At 50.5% G+C, this 18,690-nt stretch overlaps 1 protein-coding gene and 1 long non-coding RNA gene across 2 annotated transcripts; one reads left to right on the top strand and one right to left on the bottom strand.

Annotated features, from left to right (window-relative positions):
* Positions 1 to 276: 276 nt before the first annotated feature.
* On the bottom strand, positions 277 to 2,750 carry LOC147597601 (uncharacterized). Its single transcript, XR_015261166.1, has 2 exons — positions 2,615 to 2,750; positions 277 to 2,259 (listed from the first exon to the last, which is right to left on the bottom strand). It is a non-coding gene; the product is annotated as an uncharacterized LOC147597601 (long non-coding RNA).
* Positions 2,751 to 3,118: 368 nt separating this feature from the next.
* KLHL26 (kelch like family member 26) lies at positions 3,119 to 13,088 on the top strand. The gene is made up of 3 exons (XM_010117620.2): positions 3,119 to 3,356; positions 4,695 to 4,877; positions 7,845 to 13,088. Exons 1-3 carry the CDS (start codon positions 3,127 to 3,129, stop codon positions 9,424 to 9,426), a joined length of 1,995 nt encoding a protein of 664 aa, XP_010115922.2. The 5' UTR covers positions 3,119 to 3,126; the 3' UTR covers positions 9,427 to 13,088.
* Positions 13,089 to 18,690: the final 5,602 nt, after the last annotated feature.

The following is an 18,690-nucleotide window of genomic DNA, read 5'->3' on the forward strand; positions in this document are numbered from 1 at the left end:
TACCCCGGCCATGCCCCATGGGCTCCTACCTTTACAGCTTGTGTTTGCTGGAGAGGCTGGCTGTTGGAAGTTTGCCCTGCTTAGAAACCTTGCCAACCCCCTTGAATTCCTCCTGTACGAAAAATTACCGAGCACCACCTGCCCAGAGAGTGGGAGAACGTAGCTGGGTATTAGCAGGGATGCTGAACTGGGATGGAGAGCGAGCCGCGCTGGCACCAAGCTGTCCCTCCTTCCAAGGACGGCCACCTTATAAAAGAGGAGGAAGACGACAGGCAGTTGAGTAGCAGAAGATTTTTTCTTATTTAATTCAATCACTGAAACGTTATAATCTGGCCGGGTATAATTCTCTCCGTTTGTACTTGTGCAGTGGTTGCAAACATGCTGAAATGTGAACTCGGGCTCGGTAAGCCTTTAATTCCAGCTTTGATGTTTTTAATCATCAGTACAGATTTGGTAAAAATGATTCATTAGCTCGCAACGCGTCTTGGATTACATGTCATGCTGTGGAGAATTGAGGAGGCAGAGACAGAGGACGGTTGTTCGTTGGGATGTTCTCTGTGCCTCATCTGAACTGATTCTTGAAGTACGGCCTTTAAATATCTCTCGGCTCGTCGGCTTTAGGGGCCTCTTGGGCGTCCAGATGCCTCCGTGCTGCATCTGTTTCTGGTCAAAAACCCAAGCAGTCCTTGCGCAGAAACATGTCAGCTGCGGATGTGGTCAGCGTGCTCGGGGCGAGGAGGAGCACGTGGCCCGGCCCCTGCAATAGGTACAGCAGCAGGAGACTTTCTGGGCCTGTTGGCCTTCCCTGCCTGCTGTCCGGCTGGAACCGCTCCCTTCGCCCTTGCTGTGACGTTTTCAGAAGCCTACAGCGTGCGTGCAGCTTTGGGTTGGTTTCTCACCAGGCGACGGTCGCACACGCCGCGCTGAACTCTCACCCTGCGGTGCCTAGAGAGGGTTGAAAGGAATCTGGCTCCAGAGCAGCGGCTTGGAGGCAAATCCTCAATCCCATTACTCGTTCCCTGGCAGTCCCTCTGTGAAAACTGGGTACCGTAATGTTCCCCGGAGTCCTCGAGAGTGCTGCCCAAAATGGATCGCCCTTCTGAGTCAGCGTGTCTGTTAATTCCAGCTGCCCCCGCCGTTCGCGCTAGGGGTGCAGTTCCCTGAATGTAAAGATGCCTTTCACTGCGACAGCCATTTCCGTTGGGAGAGCGGGATTTCTGTTCCCGTAAGTCACCTTTATAACAATGTGTTCATGGGACAGGCTCCAGCCATGTGAAGATCCCCTTGCAGATCGCTGTGAAGCTCGTGGGAGTAGCTGCCTGGTGTGAATGTGATTTTTGTGTTTTACATTTTTTTTCAAAGGATAAATGTCACCGGGGGCAGCCAGACACACTTGACCCTGCTCTGAGCTAGCGTGCCCGGCCCCTGCCGCCGGACGCTCCGGCTACAGAGACCTCCGCAAAGCTCTGCGGCAGGGGAAGGACTTCACTCAGGGCCATCCTTTTGAGGAGGAAGACAAAAACCCGAGGAAAATTCCAGCAGCTCTCCTGCCCTGCCTCCATCAGAAGGGGAAGGGGGAAGGAGCAGAATAAACACTTCGCTATTGTGCGATGAAAGGCTTTTATCTGGAAGGCGTGTTCGGAACTGCTGAGGAGCAGATGCAGCTCTTCCGAAGTTTGTCCGCGAGGCTGTTTCTTCTGTAACAAATTGTTAAGCAACAAGTACACATCATCTCCAGATCTCAAATAAGATAGGGACAGCCTCACAAAGGCACTTTCAAATGTTCAAGGCTTCCTTTTGTGCCTTGGTTTTGTTTTTTTTTCCCTAGGCTCTGACATCCAACTGCCGCCTGTCTTCTCCCTCTGTTCGTGGTGCAGCAGGAGTGGAAAGCAAGGCCGTGCACACAATGCGCGCTGCGCCGGCGCGCCCCGTGCGCCGCAGCCTGCTTTGAGCCCAGCCGCCTTTATCGCGCTCCCTTCCCTGCTAACGCGGGGCACATGGTGTTTGTTGCTGTTTTCTCCCGGCTTTGTTTTTTGTAAAGTCTCTTACTTGCTTTCTCATGCTTTATGTGGATTTTATTTTGCTTCTAGCTTATGTGTTTCTTCTAAAAACTCTTTTTTTTTTTTTTTCCCAGACTGAAGAAAGCTGGACATTATCAATGCTTCTCTTACTGTTCAGTTTTGTTTTGTGGTTGTTTGTTTTGGTTTTTTTTCCCCTCCCTGGAGGATTGTGTAATCGTTGGATCCTTTTATCCTGTACCTGTAAATAGACAAAGGAACGAGAACAGGGAGTTTTTCTGGGGTAGCTGTTCACAATTACCTATTGAAATGAAACACACATGCAAACATGTTTATTCCAGCACAGAAATATCCACCCGCCGAGATTTTGTCCTCCGTTGTCTTTAACCTTACAGCGTGGTTATTGATGGCGCCTGGAAAAGTTAACTGAGAAAAAGGCAAAATGAGGAATGCTTGTTCGGGTAAGGTGGTTGTGCGAAGAGGCCCTCGCCCCGGGGAGGGGTGTGGATGCAGTGAAAGCAATCCTGTACGGGTAAGCCCTTCGGCTGGCAAACGCAATATTGAGAATTGGTAGGAAAAGCCGCTGAAGAACGTACCCATGAGGAGAGTCCCGCAGGAGATGGGACCTAACGGTTATGGTACGCTCGGGAGTTACCGTCTCTCAGCTGAGCGCCGGAGCCGCCTGTGCGCGTTTTACCTGTCCGGCGTGAAGCAGATGGGTTTGCTCAGGGAACGGCACTGTGTTCAGAGGCAAGGTCGTTTCCTTGCTCCTGCTCGATGTTTCCTCCTTTCCAGTCCAGCGAATCAAAGCCGTTGTTCAGAGAGGAGAGTAAAACGCGTCTGGCGCGATGAATATTCATGCACTCGCTGCCTCCCATCTCCTTCCTCTTGCGCCATGGGAAGAGCTGGAGTGGTGAGAGGTTTCTTGGCTCGGGGAGTCATGGATAAAGGTCTTGTCAGCAACTGACTCTTTGCTAATCCTTTTTATTCTGGGAAGGATGTTGTAGCTGGGCTCCGCGCTCTGAACTCAGACTCTCTAGTATGCTTTGACTTTAAGGCAGGGATTTCAGATCTGCGCTAAAAGAAGCACAGCTGACCGGTATCGGTCATGCCGGTAGGAACTCCTGTGCATCCTGAGGCGCGTTCCCGAGCCCGGGGAGTTTTGAAACTGACTGCAAAGGTTTGCTATCCGCATCCTGCGGCATCCCAGAGAGCTCTAGAGCTACTGGCGCAAGGCGGCTGCCCTCAGCGCTCTGATGAACATCACAGATTTCCCCAGCTCGCCTCTTCTGTAAAGCTCGCAGGAAATTGCAGCCCGATAAGTCAGGCCAGTAGCAGGTCCTGTCCATTGTTCCGTATTGTTTGGGGATTGTTTACATCCCCTTTTTGGTTATCCCATCTCCCTGACTCTTCTCTGACCCTGCCGGCTCGTTTCGTCCATTGTGTGTGGCTTTTGTTGTTGTTTGGGTAGGGAACTCTCCGGGACAGTTGGCGGGATTGTACAGCCCCCAGTACCCCGGCACCTCGCCTCTGTACTGTTTTTTTTGGCTTTGTTGGATTATTCTACCTAAATAATAACAATACCCTTTAAGCCCAGCACTAAGTGCACTCTCCCGCTGTGGGCTTGGGAGCAAGTAATGCAGTGTTCCAGATTCGGTAGGATCTGCTTAGGATTTTTTATGTCATGCTTCCATAAAATATTTATTAAAATGCTGAGACCAAATAGCAGGGTGCTTCAGCAAACATAAACCCCATCCTGAATACTGGTCGTCGTGAATGTTTTCTTCCCAGAAGGATTCGGATCTTGATCCTGGAAAGTAGTTCAGAGTCGGATTAAATTTGCAAATTAATTTAGAATTTTGTGCTTCTGTTGGCGTGAGCGGACCCCGTTTGGTGGGCAGGGCGTGCTGGCCCGCTACTGCCGTGCTGAGGAAACCTGCAGCGTAACTGTAGGTATTTTGAGAGGAGCACAGAGCATCTAAGAGTCTTTCCCAGTTGTGCAGAGATACTGCTGATGCTTACCTCTGGCTGACAAGTGCGTCTGAGGCCAAGTGAATCCAAGGGTGATGCTCTCCGCACTGGGAAACGTGTGCGAGAGGCACTGGGACAAGCAAGGAGATGTTTACGCTGGGAGGGGACCGTGTACAATGCTGTTCAAACAGCTGATGTTATTTAGAGGAGGCAGGGCGATAATACTTTGCCTTTGCCCTTCTCCTGAGGGTCAGGGGTGCGGGAAGGGTGAAGCAGGGCTAGCAGGGCCGTCCTGGGCAGAACAGGGTGTCTCCTGCTGCAGCCAGGATAGGTGGTGAGGCTCCGCTGTGGCTCGGCCTCGTGGCTGGAGTCAAGTCAGGGTGGCTCCGGGGCAGTCGTGGCGTGGGGACACCAGTGCTCGCTGGAGATTCTGGGCCTGCTAGCTGACGTTTGCACGGCCTCTGGAGCCCGCCTGCGCTGCAGCGCGCTGGGCTGTCAGTACAGTTAAACATTTGGAAGTCTCTTTTGTGCCGGGAGAAGGGAATACAACAGAGGTACTGATGTCATGATGCTCTGTGTGGCGATTGAGCTGGGAATTTGCCTTCAAACTGCCTCATGTTACAGTCTCCTCCCCAGCATGCTTTGTAGGTGTACCACATATTGTTTTAATTTCAAACCAGCCTGTCTCTCTTGTTCTGTTTTTAGCATGGCTGACAAGAACAGCACCCTGAAATGCACGTTCTCTGCTCCTGGCCACAGCACCACTCTGCTGCAGGGACTGGCCTCGCTCCGAGCTCAGGCTCAGCTGCTTGATGTCATCCTCACTATAAATAATGAAGTGTTTCAGGTTCATAAAGTTGTCTTGGCTGCCTGCAGTGACTATTTCAGGTGAGAATCCGATAGGGAAGCAGGCATTTTTACTTTTCCCATTGGTTTTCTGTTTCCCCATCCTCCCTCACCCCAACCTCCCCACCACACCCCAAAATCACACCCACGCACAACCCTCTGGAGGGATGGGTTGCCCGCGGCGGTCGGTGGGATTACCTACAGGCGCACAGAGGCTGGAGTCAGTCCCTCTGCACGCGGATGAGGTTTGCTCAACTACGGCGAGGGCTCTGAAGCGAGTCACCCCACCAAACGACGGTGCCCCCTGTAAATACACTCCGTTATCTTTCCGTACCGCTGATCCGTCTATAGTGCTTGCTGCTCACAGGCTGAGGAGTGCGAAGGATTTTATGTGTGCGTTCCCCAGACCCCCCGGGAGATAGGGCAGGATTGTTCCCTCTTGTGTGGGTAGAAAACCGAAGCCCAGAGATGACTTTTCGCAGCCAGTTTAATGCAGAGTGAGCCAATTGCAGGGCAGGAAATTCATCCATCTTGCCTCTGTCAAACTCCTTTGCAATGGTTCTCTGACTTGGAATGACTTCGCTTTTGAGTCGGGATCTTTTCTGGCAGCAGCAGTAGCAGCGTCAAGCGAGGGGCGTGCTGGAGGCAAGGGGCAGAGGGAGGGAAGGTTCAGAACCGCAGCAGACTCGCCCTGGCGCTGTTCCACTGCACGTGCAGATTCCTTCCTGACCCGAGCAGACGTGTTTGCTGAGCAGGTAACCAAGAGCAAGGGACTTCAGTGTCCCTTGGCACCTCTCTTGTATCCCTTCGCCCGTGTCTTCAGCGGCTCTGATGGTGTCTGTCCTACGTACGCGTGTTTTCTAGGCTCTTCCCTTCTCTCTCCCTCTGGTAACGTAAACCTCCCCAGCTCATCGCTCTCCCTAACCGGCATGCAATTAGCGATGGAGCTGATCTCCCCCCAGATGCTAATAGCGCTCTTTGTATTCATCAGTGCTGTGTGCAGTGCCACTGCTAGTGTGTTCTCCCTGCCAAAATGTAATTGCTGAGTAGGTTTCTTGTTATAACTTCTGCGTGCTGAGGAAGGTTGTCCTGGGGAACAATGGCAGAATAATGTAGCTTTTGAAAATATTCTGGTTTTATGCAGAAGGGGGGAAGGAAAAGAGTGAAATTGAGGCATTTATGTAATCAGCATCCTAGAACCGTAACACTTTTTAAAGGAATTGCATTCTATTTGATGATTTGTCTTCATCATGGCAACAATGATGCTGCGCTTTCCTTCGCGCATCCAGCTCCGTGTGGCTAATGCACGCGTACACGTGTTTCTGCGTGTCCCCCGGGGCAGGGGATCAGGGCAGCGTGCTGTTCTGCGACCGGGAGATGTGGGGGGATTTCAGCAGAGTGCTCTCATCTGCTGTGTGCACACATAATTGCAAACAGTGTTCCTGGTCACCGGGTTACAGAAAGCCCACTTCATGTGCAGATATTTCCTTATTTAGGTCATGTAGGATTCCTCGGGTGTGTGCTGGACGGCAGCAGGTTTTCTAGCCTGGTTTGGACAGGAAACTTGGAACTCCTGTCTTTTGACAGCGTTCCCAAGATATTCCTTCATTCCTCAGAAGAGCAGGCTCTGTTCAGCATTTTTTCTAACTCGCACCTCGGAGTCACTGCGGCTTCCTGAGGCAGCTCTGGGGACACCGGGCCTTCGCAGCGAATTCACCTTTCTGGGGGCAAAGAGCAGGTTATCCGCGGTGGCAAACAGCCCGAAGCGTGCAGGCAGCTGCCAGCAGTTTAAAAGATCTCCCGTGTGACCGTCCACAGCCTTGCGGTGATGTGTGCGCGATGGCAGGGGATGCCGGCACTCCACGTCAGCGTTCTTCCAGCGACCTGTTTCCACTCTGGCTTCCCCAGAACCGCTCTGCTACTGCTTGTTGAAGACTGCACAGAGCGCAAACCTTTGCCCCCAGGCTACCCGTATGTAACAAAAACTGCTGAAATTTAACGTAAACGTATAAAAACCCAAACGTGCAGTTACGTCCCGTCACGCCCAGCGGCTCTGCGGCTGGGAAAGGCAGCGCGGCTCTAGAGGAGCGGTTTACGAGATGTCTGTGCGCAGTCCTTGGCGGGTATGTGCTTCCTGTGGAATTTAGGAGCCTCCCAAGGAGGTGATCTAGGGCCTAATCTCTGCCTGGCCTGGTCAACTGATGTGCTTGCAGCTGTGCTGTAACAAAATCTTTTTTTTGGGTTTTTTTTTTGTTGGTTTTTTTTTTCTTAATTGCCTGTTAGCCCCCTGCTGTCGTACTGCAACATGACAGACGTTCTCTGAAGTGGCTGCAACTCCTGTTTTCCCAAGGCGCTGGGAATGAGCTTTGGCGGGAGGTCCTGTTGCGATAACCAAAGCTGTTGGGACAACGTGTGGCGCCTGCGATAGCTAAGCCGTTCCGCAGCCAGCCCGCGATATAACTGGTAACTGGAATCCTTGCCTGGAGGCAGCGCTGCAGGCGAGCTCCGAGGCTCGCAGGCCTCCTAAACACAGGTGTCCTCCCAAGTGTGTTCTTTCTTGGGCTCACAAATCCTGCACGCTTGGAGATTAAACTCCTTCGGGTACGGTTGCCAGTCTCTGCTGGTGCAGATCCCGTTGTGTCCTCTGGCTGTGGAATATCATGGATTCGTTGGTGTCCGCTGTACGACACTCCTAGCTTGACCAGCTTCCTGAAGCTTTGTCCTGTGGTCTGCTCTTATCTGTGCTGCCAGTGGGATTTGAAAACCGTAACTTTCTGATAGCTGAATATTACTTCTTAGCGCGCTGTTCATGCAAGCTTTATGTAAGCAATTGTGTAATCTAATTTCTCCTGGCTCTTAGAGATTTAGCCTTGATTTATTCCCTCCCTTCCCCATCCTCCCTAAGGGAATCAGCAAGTTTAAAAAAATAAAATAAAATTCTGCAGTGATGCATCATGTTACATGTATTTAAAAGGGGGGAAAATTTTTGTTTGTGTTCTTGACCTCCAGGGCAATGTTCACAGGCGGGATGAGAGAAGCCAGCCAAGATGTGATCGAACTGAAAGGTGTGTCTGCAAAGGGACTGAAGCACATCATAGACTTCGCGTACAGTGCTGAAGTGACTCTTGATCTTGACTGTATTCAGGATGTGCTGGGAGCTGCTGTCTTCCTCCAGATGGTGCCTGTCGTGGAGCTCTGCGAAGAATTTCTGAAGTCCGCCATGAGCGTGGAAACGTGTCTCAACATCGGGCAGATGGCCACCACCTTTAGCCTCGCATCCTTGAAGGAATCGGTAGATGCATTCACTTTTAGGCACTTCCTCCAGATCTCCGAGGAAGAGGATTTCCTCCACCTGCCGCTGGAGCGCCTTGTTTTCTTCTTGCAGAGCAATAAGCTGAAAAGCTGCAGTGAAATAGACCTCTTCCGTGCTGCCGTCCGCTGGCTGCAGTATGACCCAACGCGCCGTGCCAATGCCAGCCAGGTCCTCTGCCACATCCGCTTCCCGCTGATGAAGTCCTCGGAGCTGGTGGACAGCGTCCAGACCTTGGACATCATGGTGGAAGACGTCTTGTGCCGGCAGTATTTGCTGGAGGCCTTCAATTACCAGATCCTGCCCTTTCGTCAGCACGAGATGCAGTCCCCTCGGACCACCATCCGCTCGGATGTCCTGTCCCTCATCACTTTCGGCGGCACTCCCTACACCGATAACGACCGCACCGTGAGCTGCAAAGTCTACTACCTGCCGGATGCCGGCATGCGCCAGTTTAAGGAGCTGACGGAAATGGAGGTGGGCAGCAGCCACTCCTGCGTGGCCGTGCTCGACAACTTTGTCTACATCGTCGGAGGGCAGCACCTGCAGTACCGGAGCGGTGAGGGCGCCGTGGATATCTGCTACCGTTACGATCCGCACCTGAACCAGTGGCTGCGCATCCAGGCCATGCAGGAGAGCAGGATCCAGTTCCAACTCAACGTTCTCCACGGCATGGTGTATGCCACCGGCGGGAGGAACCGGTCGGGGAGCTTGGCCTCCGTAGAGAAGTATTGCCCCAAAAATAACGAGTGGGCTTACGTGTGCTCCCTGAAACGCAGGACGTGGGGGCACGCCGGAGCCACGGTAGGAGACAAATTGTACATCTCAGGTGGGTATGGCATTTCAGTGGAAGACAAAAAAGCCCTGCACTGTTACGACCCCGCCGTGGATCAGTGGGAGTTTAAAACCCCGATGAACGAACCCAGGGTTCTGCACGCCATGGTGAGTGCCAATAATCGGATTTACGCTCTGGGAGGCCGCATGGACCACGTTGACCGTTGTTTTGATGTGTTGGCTGTGGAGTATTATGTACCCGAAACAGACCAGTGGACAACGGTGAGCCCTATGCGTGCAGGTCAGTCAGAAGCTGGCTGTTGTTTACTAGAAAAAAAGATTTATATCGTAGGAGGGTACAACTGGCACCTGAACAACGTGACGAGCATTGTGCAGGTGTATAACACAGAGACTGACGAGTGGGAGCGGGACCTGCATTTTCCAGAATCCTTTGCTGGGATAGCGTGCGCTCCCGTTATACTGCCGCAGGTAACGACGCAGAGGTAACTGCGGCGACTGCCTCGGCCCGTCGGATCCCCGCGCGTTGCATGCTATCAGGGTGCTGTGGTCTTGCTCTGTTGTTTGCAAATGGTATTGTGCATTTTGTGGGTGAGGGAAGGAGCAAAATAGCTGGTGTTCCCTCCGCCAGAAAGTCCCTCCTCCTCTTCTGTAGTCTTCTGGCAAGCATGTTTCGTCAGAAGCACTTGTCAGCTAGTTAGACTTAACAGATGTTACAGCTGGAAAAGGCTTTTCTCTTTTTTTCTTTTTCTGATGGGGGGTGCATTTTGCCAACTTTTCATATTTTTAACAATATTACACATTGCAAACATCGGCAGCTCAGGAGTAACTAAGTACTGTGGTATGTTTCAAGAGTTCAGGTGTGATTTTTATCAATAGCTCCAAAAATCATTGTGTGTGGCTTTGTTGTTTTTTAGCAAACAAGAAAACCAAAACCAGAATAACTTACTGACCTCCAGAAGCAATAAAGGGACAGCGGGAGCTAGAAGAGCTCGGGTGCTTGGATTACGAAAGCATATTCTTGCTTTTCAAAGGTGACTCCCCCCCCCACCAAAGGGGAATAGTTATCCCTGCACACCGCTGGTCTCCGTTGTTCTTCTCGGCTTGGATTAGACTGCAGTTCCAGATCCCCTCCTCCCGCTCCAGCTCGCAGCATGGTACTCTAGTCCAGAAATTCTCCCTTAGGTGGGGCATCCGGAGCTTGCAACACTAAAGCCATGTTGATAACCTGATTACGAATAAACAGGCATGATTTTTTTTTTTTTAATAACTGCCAAAAATGGGTTTGGCGTTGCTGGCAATAAGCGGTCCGCAGTTGCTCACCTGGGCTGACCCGTGAAGCAGGGCGTGCGGAGTTCCTGGTTTAGGGCCCCGCCGCCTTCGCCTTTCTGGCCGCTCCAATACACCTCATCCAAACTCTTCTCCTACAGCCAAGGGGCTGGGTGCTACTTGTTCATAAGCCCGAAGGTTTTCTCCCTTGACTTGTACATAAGATGGGTGGCATCGTTTTGTGATGGAAGTCTGCGTGGAATGAGGTTTGTTGTGGTTGTTGCCGGTGGGTGTTTTAAATCAAGAGATCCATTTGAAGATGACTCTGTCATTTTAGTAAAATCTCTGTTTCCTGCACAGAATACTGTTACTTCCTGAACCTTCCTTTTCTCCAAGCCATTTTTTCACATTAATTTGACTGATTAATGAATTCAAAGTTTCTTCTTTTATCAGGTATTCTGTTTCAAGGGCTTTGTTTTGTATCTGTATGGGTTTGATTTTGATGTATGCAGTCTTCTTTTTAGAGAAGCCGTTGTGTTCTGCTGTTGAATAAACGCCGTGCTGTAACCTTTAGAGACAATATATAAGGTCTGTGTCGCTAGTGAATCACTGAGCCGGTCTGTGTGAAGCATGAACTCCATACCTCAGATTCACCTCAAGGTATTTTTCTCTGATAATGCAATAAAGCACCTTTGGATATGATCCGGCGAGGGCACGTGCTCTCTCAGTTAAGCCCTGCATTCTAAATTTTAGATAAAATGATGCATCGTTACATCTGCTCCTATCTGTTTGCTGGTTTGCCAATAATAAATTAATGAAAAGTGCTTGTTGCTGTGTAGCACGCTGAAGTCAGCGGGCGAGCTCCGCTCTCTAGCTCTCAGGCAGTTAATTTACTCCATTCTCTGTTCATTTGGTCTGGCAGAGAAGCTAGAAACACTGCAAAACAGTCTTGGCAGATAACAAGCCAATTTTGAAAGGATTAAATGTAACTCGACACAAGCTTCAAAGTTACAAAATAATGGATTTTATTTTTTAACGCTTCCATATGTTTATGGAAAGGGTACTTTCTTGGGTTGGTGACAGACGGAAGGGTGCTCGCTGTCCTATTTGTAGAATACATTGATCCTCTCGGAGTGTGTCGTTCCTCTGTCATTGCTTTCCCAAAATACTTGAGCATTCTTCACTATTTTGTTTAAATTTTCCTCCCAAAAGCATTTCTACTGCGGCAATTGACGTTTTGGGTGTTCTCTAATGACTGGGGTTTTCTGAACGTGCAGCCTTGGTGATCGCAGGCCACACCGCAGCAGGTGACTGCAGCACCCACGCGATGACCGCAGCTGGCGTCTCGTCGTAAGGAGACCCTGCTTTATTTCTCACCTCAAGCTTCTAAGGTACGTGTGTGTGCGTCAGGGGGTGAAAAAAGAAAAAGCCTTGGAAAAATGAAAAAGGATCTTTGGTCTCACTTTTAAAACACCTGCAAAAACGAACTTCAGCTCTGCATTCATTCATGTTGGAAGGGTGGCTTTGCAGACGGGAGGACGTTCTGCGACTGCGTTTAACAAACAGACCGACTCCTGCCTGCCGCGCAGCAAGCTGGCCTGGCACCCGCCTTCCCCTTCCCCGGCGCTGGGAAAGGTTTCCAGGTTCTTTCACTGAGGCGCACGACAAAGCGCGGCTGTGCACCACATCTCTTTGTTACCGGAATGTTCTTTTTATAGCAATATAAATAATTATTTTTCATAATGTTAGCTAGAAATATCCTAGCTATTCTAAATTTAGCAGAGACTGGCTAAAACATTTGTGGAAGTGCGTATCATCTGTACGGATAATAAAGTTTGTTTTACCCCTGCGCAGTATGTAGCTGTGGCTCAGGGCTGTTCTGTGCACAACCTGTCTGTGTTCTGAAAATGAACCGGCTTGATTCTTCCGCTGCAGCGCAGCGATTGACAGCTAGATGAAGGTTTGCGCGTACGTATCGAAACGATCGTGCTCCGTGGCTGGGCTGGAGAAATCGCTTCACAGGATGCCCCGCATGAAAAGCAAGTGGGCTGGGCTCCTCTCGTCTTCGAGAGTGAGCAAAGCCAGATAAAATGTTTGATTGCACTCGGAGTCATTTATTAGTCTCAGAGCAGCAATAAACATTACGGGGGTAAACCTGATTTGGTACATTTAAAATACCCCTGGACAGACGGGGAGCAGTAAAAGCACGGCATCGTTAGCTGTAGGTATTTGCAGAGTATGCACGTCCCATTAGGGACCGCTGTCAGGGCCGGGATAATAGCTTCTGTCTTCTCTGATGTTTTATGGCCCTGAAATTGTACTTAAAACTAGAAAGCAAGCAAGCACTGGAACTCTTGGCAGGGTGCGGAATAGCTCGCGATCGGGAGCGTCTGCATCCCATTAATGGTGTCACTGACCCTCTTCCAGAGGGTCTGGCGGCTCGGCAAGCCGACTGTCACTTCTCCCTACCCTAGAACCTTGCTAATTCGCGCCGACGTGTCCTAGCTTTCAGCCCGAGGTCTTGGAAGTTTAATAGCAGGGGAAAATTTCCCTTCTTTGATTTACAGTGAATGAGGGCACTCCCACCAGCTCTTCGTACCCGGTGCCGATGTAAAACGATGCTGTGCAACAGAACTGCTGGGGACCTCTCATCAGCCGCATCAACCTCGTCAGACGTTTCCACTTCCACGGCTGTGATAAGGTCTTTAGTTGCTGAAACTCTGCAAACTTTAGGGACATTTATCATGCTAGGATTACTGAAGCCAGACTACTGTCAGAATAAATAAAACATGTTTCCCAGTGCAACTCTAATTATGATTTTTAGCCAGTTGTGTAATGTGCAGAACTTTATTTACAATAAATCTTCCCGTTGCTTGCATAAATGAATGAGATTTCATCACTTGTGACTTAAAGGACCAGGAAACGTTCACGTGGCTGAGTAAATTCACGGTCCAGCCCGGGTGTGCTGGCACGTCGGGCGCGTGAGGGAGCAGAGCGGGCCAGCCACGGCCTCCGTCGGAGGGCTCGGCTGTCCTGAACGCCAGCCGGGAGCGCGCATGCGTCACAGAGCCGTCTCTCCCTTCACGTTGTTTTGTACAGAGACGGCCGAGATTCTGCTCTGCGTTTTAATGGTGAGTAGGCACAGTATCATCCCACAGACTCCAGAACTTTTGTTTCTCATTCCAAACTAATAACTGAGTTTCAGTAACACAAGTTTGGCACTTTTCAGTTTAACCTTTGAACTTTAGGGAGTTTCACAGAGAAGTTTTAAAATTTATTTGTGGGGCGGGTACGATTTCAACTGCTCCAACATAGAACGTTCCCTAAAATGAACACGAAATGTGCTTTCTGCTTGGAAACAGCTGCCGGTTTAGCTGTGCAACCTGAAATTAGCCTCAGATTGTAAGACAAAGGGTAAAGATTTAGTAGAGAGCAACAGTGGGGGCCTGCAGAAGGGCAGCATTGGAGGAGTGTGCGCAGTTTGCAATGGAAAACAGAAAAGCTGCTGGAGCAAAAGTTTTCAGAAGGTTTTATAAGCTGTAGAGAGCAAATCAAAGGCTCTTGGCTCGGTCCCTCAGGCTTTGCAGTTGCTATTTCACACCCAGGCCCCTGTCACGTAATTAGCTAGAACTATTTTATATGGCTTCTTAAAAAATGAAAATCTTTTTTTTGCTTGTTTATGCAGGCTACCAGCCAGTCTGCTTCTGGCTACACTGCTTTATATCTGGAGCAATTCCTTTGAAGTCACTGGAGTTGCACTACATTAACACTGCAGTACCTAGAGCAGAATTTATCCTTTTAGCCGAGTTTAATATTTTTGATGTGTCTCTTCCAGTCACGATGCTTTGAAAACGTACTGGAAAGTATTTTACATGTGGTTATCTGATGTTTGTCATCAGGCTGCTAATCTGTGTCTCCTTACAAAGTTTGCAGTCATTTGCTTTAAATGCATCCATTTTTTTTTTTTTCTTTTCCCTTTCCCCTCACCGTGGCCTGGAGTCTTGTTTAAATATGTGAGCCTCCTTGCGGACGCAGATTTACGCTTTGGCAGTATCAGTACTTGCATTCAGTGTTAGTGCCTTCAGGAGAGTGGTTCACAACGGGATTTAGAAGGAATGTATGAATTTCACTGAGGTTTGGAGGAGAGAAACTTGCCCTGCGGTGCAGTTAGCACGTCTGGACCTTAATTTTGCACGCTTCGAGGTTCTCGCGTGACGAAAGCTTCCTTATGCCAAAAGCGTGTACTTGCTATTTCTTAGGCAGGAAATGGGTGTGTGTACCGTGGAAGGAGGTCAGGTTTAGTCCTTGGAGGAGCGGAGGTGCTCTCCACGTGCAAGCAGGGGTGTGTTTGCCCAGGAGCTGCGCAGGCTGGGGCGGCTGTCCCGCGCTACTGGCGACAGCCTTCCTCTGCTTTCCGTGGGGCGGCACCGTGCCGGAGGCTTTTCCTCATGGCCCGCTGCGCTCTGTTGGACTGCGGCTGTTGCAGTTATGCTGGGGGTAAGAGGAAGGAGGAGGGACCCCATCCTTCCCGCTTTTGTGGGCAGCGTTAACCTAGAAACGCGCGCGCCCCTTGTACCACGAACGACCGTCAAAGCAAGCCTTGATCCCACGCCCGAGGCTCGGCAGGTTTGCGGCTTATAGCTTGCAGTGGAGAACCTTCCATTTTCACAGTGAAAAACAAGTTGTTGCGTTCCTTCGGAGGCTTTTTCGGGACAGCAATTAGAGTTCGAGTGAATGCCTCGCTGCTGCTATCCAGGAGGCCTGAAAGGAACTTCTTGGAAATGCGCTTTTCCGGAGGCACGGATCCCTCATCTGCAGAGCCTCGCAAGTGGCGCAAGCTGCCCCGTTCTGCGCGGCGCTGAAGATGTGCTTCAGTCCCGTGTGGAGTTTGCTGCTGAACGTGCGCGGAGTGGTTCTGCTGAAACAGGGTATAACCACGTGTTTGGAGTTGCCGTGTGCTGATGTGCTCTGCTGAATCGCAGCCTCAAAATGGCCACGGCCAGCCACCCGACCCGCGCTGCAGGCTTTGCAGGAGAAATCTGCCAGCGTTCCTGACAAATGCCGTTAGTTTCTCCCCCGTCGAGCTGTCCTGCTTGGCAGGGTTATCAACGCAGCTCGTTTCGCTTCAGTAGCAGGAAGAGGGAGGGAGAAAGGAGGCACTTTTACTTTGCGGCCACAAACCAGTTTGCGAGTACGGCCGCGTCGTAGAAGCAATGAACTGCTGGTTGGGCACGCCGCCGTTCCTGTCCCAGTAAAGCACTCCTCGCAGAGACACGGCCTGCGCTGCGTTGGCACGCTTTGGCCGCTCAGTGCGCAGGTGGCACCGGTGTGCGTAGGGCAGAGAGAACAGCCCGGTCCCAGGAGCCACGAAAACGGGGCTGCCGTGGTGGTTGCTTAGTCTCCTGGTGAGAAATCGACTTGCCGTAAGTTACCTGTGCCTGCAAAAATCCATACTGAGTTCTCCTCCATCCTTAGATTTTATTTATTTATTTATTTTTAATACCTTCAGCATGAAAATCGAGCCTTTAAACACCTGTCCTGAGGCGTGGAGACAGCAGAGGCTGGTTTGCACCGGGCCGTGACCGGGAGCGGGCAGGCAGTTGCCGCCGGAGCCCGCGGGCCGCCGCTGCAGCTGACGGTTCACGGGGCTGCATTGCTGCTGCCTTGTGTTTCTGCGCCACCGCAGCGGGAGAGAGCGGGCCGAGGCCTGATCCCTGTGCGGCTTCACCCCAGGGCTTGTTGCCTACCCCGTAGCTGCTTTATTACACCCAAGCGCTGGGGAATGTCTGAAAAAACCCTTTGGATTTTCAGTCTGTTACTTTTAGCACACGGCTCTGAAGCTGGACCATGAAATCTACACAGAAAATATTTTCTGATACTTTCTATATAGGATGTCACCAAATTCTCTGAACCTTGGCTGGACAGCAGGCTATGGAAGGAAACAGCGTGCTCTCCGACATGCTCCTCTGCCTGATCTACAGTTCGGTTTGCAACGGTGGAATCTCTTAGTGGTGAAAAAGTATTTCCCGGTTTCCTGTTTGTCTAATAAAGTGCATGATTCTTACTGGTGCCTCACGTTTTGTGCTGACCGTGGACATAGGTGCGTGGAACGCTTTGCCTACCATCCAAGTATTGTCTTTGGAAAGACATGAAGTGGCTGCGGCTTTACCAGCTCACCACATCACCTTCGCATCACGGGAATACTTCTTGCTTCAGTGTGGCGTGAAGCCAAGCCTTGATTCTGGGAAAAATAACCGTAACAGAATCCTCTGCGTGGCTGCCAAAGTATTTCAGAGCGCCAGAAGATATGACTCGTAGAAATGAGAATAAGATCTTTTAGCAGTCGGTGTTTGCTTACTTTTAGAATTCACAGGGCACGGTAAAGCAGCTAAATGGGAAGGATGACAGGGGAACAGTGGTTCAGAGAGCAGACCTGCAGGTTGCTTTGCTTGGACTGCTCATCAGATCTGGTGAGTGGTGTAGAGAGGGTAATCGGGGCTTTTGTTTGCCCTCTGGAAACAAGGGTATCTTAAATTAAAGGCATGGTCACAAATTCCAAGAGAAACAAGAGAACGTTTCCCCCCTGAAAGCACAGTGTGGAGCTCAGTTCAAAACAGCACTGGAACTAAGGGCTCTGTGGGCTTCACAGGATATTCTTCTCTGAGGATAATGGGAACGTCAACAGGAACATTAACTAGGAAGTGTGAGAGATCAAAATCTTTGTGTCTGCAGGCAAAAAAATGTCAGCTTCTTTGTCGATCAAGGCACAAGCTCATGCTGTCTGCTGTTGTGTAAACTGTTCGACCTCACACCTTCCTCTGGAGCCTCGAAGGGAGAATAGGGAAGTAGCTGGATCTCGTCTGCCAGAGCGATTCCAGAGGACCTGGAGGATAACAAACAAGCGGGAAGTAAACACAGCCTCCTCCTGCAACCCCCTTGCTCTCGGCTGCATCTGCGCTAAGAAGCTGCAGGTTGCTCAGTGAGGAGTTGTTTGCAACAAAAGCAGATGTGAAGGCAACAGCCCGCTCCTCCAGTGCCTCTTTGTTTGCTCCACAGCAAAGCTCTGACTCTCGGTTACAAGAAGCTTTTTCATAATGCGCCTGGAAGGCTGGGGGAGACGGAGCTGCTGTCTCGGGGGATCCCGCCGCAGCTTTCCAGTGAGCTCGAGTTGTTCTCGCATGGCCCCATATGTGCTCAAGGTGAAGACGGCAGGAGCCATAAATAATGCTTCTGGTATGAGCTCATCATTTTGTCAAATGCATGGCATATCTCCTTCGGTGGAGGAAGAAGGAAACCTGGCACCCGTCTAAACCGTCTCCTTGCCAATGCCTTAATGCAGTCAAGATTTACATTGTCTGCTGGGTCGCGCACTTAGCAGCCATTCAGATCCACCCACACCCCAAAGCCGTGGAGTGAAGCCCTGAGTGGGTGAGAAATTCCAGAAGCGACTGGGCAAACGCAAACGTTGCATTAGGGAAGTTTGTTACGCAAACTGTTTTAAAATGGGGGAATTTAAGAGCAGAAGCAGGGTCCAGATTGCACGCTGGAATTCCATCTGATAAAGCTGCCCAGGCGAAACAATAAGAAAAGGGAGGCTTCGTAAGGGAGGAAGTTGTGACCCCCCCACCTCCCTGGCCATCTGCATGCCTTCCCTGCGAACCACGGCAGGAGCAGCCGTCGGAGGGGATCGTGGGAGATCCAAGAGGGGGAAATTAATCAAGTTTCATCTTAGGCACTTTATCTTTTGGTGCTGTGGAAGAGGCAGAGTGCCAGGTGGGTCTCTAGATGTCTGATATTACCACCAATGCTATTAAATCCAGGATAACTCAGCAAATTATTTATCATCGTCTCGCTTCTCAAGCCAAAACAATGTGGCTAATAGGTATCTTAGTGTTAAATCTTTATGATTTATATGCTTTTAGCATGAGAGGCCAATTTGGCAGGTCATATGCCGTTCACGTACGCAGCTGGAGGGTATTTAACGGAAGATGCGTGCCGTTTGTTTATTCCTGGTGAAAAACGCGAGAAGCGGTTAGCCTAACATCTGTCAGGAATGACAGAGGAAGGGCTGATCCTGCCAGCGCCTGGACGGTCTTTTAAGTCCCAGCTCCGTTTTCTGCGATGGTATCTCGTACCATGTTATAAACTTTAAGAGCAAGCTGGGAACTAGACTCGAGGGTAGAGCGTGACTTTGTGGCTAATACTAATCCTGACAGTTGCTGAACTGAGCTCCGGCCATCCATCTCCAACAGCCTTGCAGCGGGGGATAATTATAATCTTTTATTTTTACGTGGGCAGGAAACGCTTATAAATGACTGGTAACCCGACTGGGCCGAGGCCGCAGAGGTGCTCAGCAGTGGAAGTGAGAGTGGAGTCTGATTTCTTTGTTCTGATAGTTCAGCCGTGACAGGATTTGGTGACTGGAGTAAGCGCTGTTCAAGGGCAGAGCGATGCACCAAAAAAAGGAGAGTGTCCACTTTATCT

The sequence above is a fragment of the Chlamydotis macqueenii genome, chromosome 26, assembly GCF_036417535.1.
Source record: "Chlamydotis macqueenii isolate bChlMac1 chromosome 26, bChlMac1.mat, whole genome shotgun sequence".
NCBI lineage: Eukaryota > Metazoa > Chordata > Aves > Otidiformes > Otididae > Chlamydotis > Chlamydotis macqueenii.

Coding starts and splice junctions, on each gene's coding strand:
- KLHL26 (XM_010117620.2), top strand. CDS start 3,127: ATGCCGGTAGGAACTCCTGTGCATCCTGAGGCGCGTTCCCGAGCCCGG. Junction 3,357..4,694: donor ATAAGTCAGGCCAGTAGCAG/GTCCTGTCCATT, acceptor TTCTGTTTTTAG/CATGGCTGACAAGAACAGCA. Junction 4,878..7,844: donor GCCTGCAGTGACTATTTCAG/GTGAGAATCCGA, acceptor CTTGACCTCCAG/GGCAATGTTCACAGGCGGGA.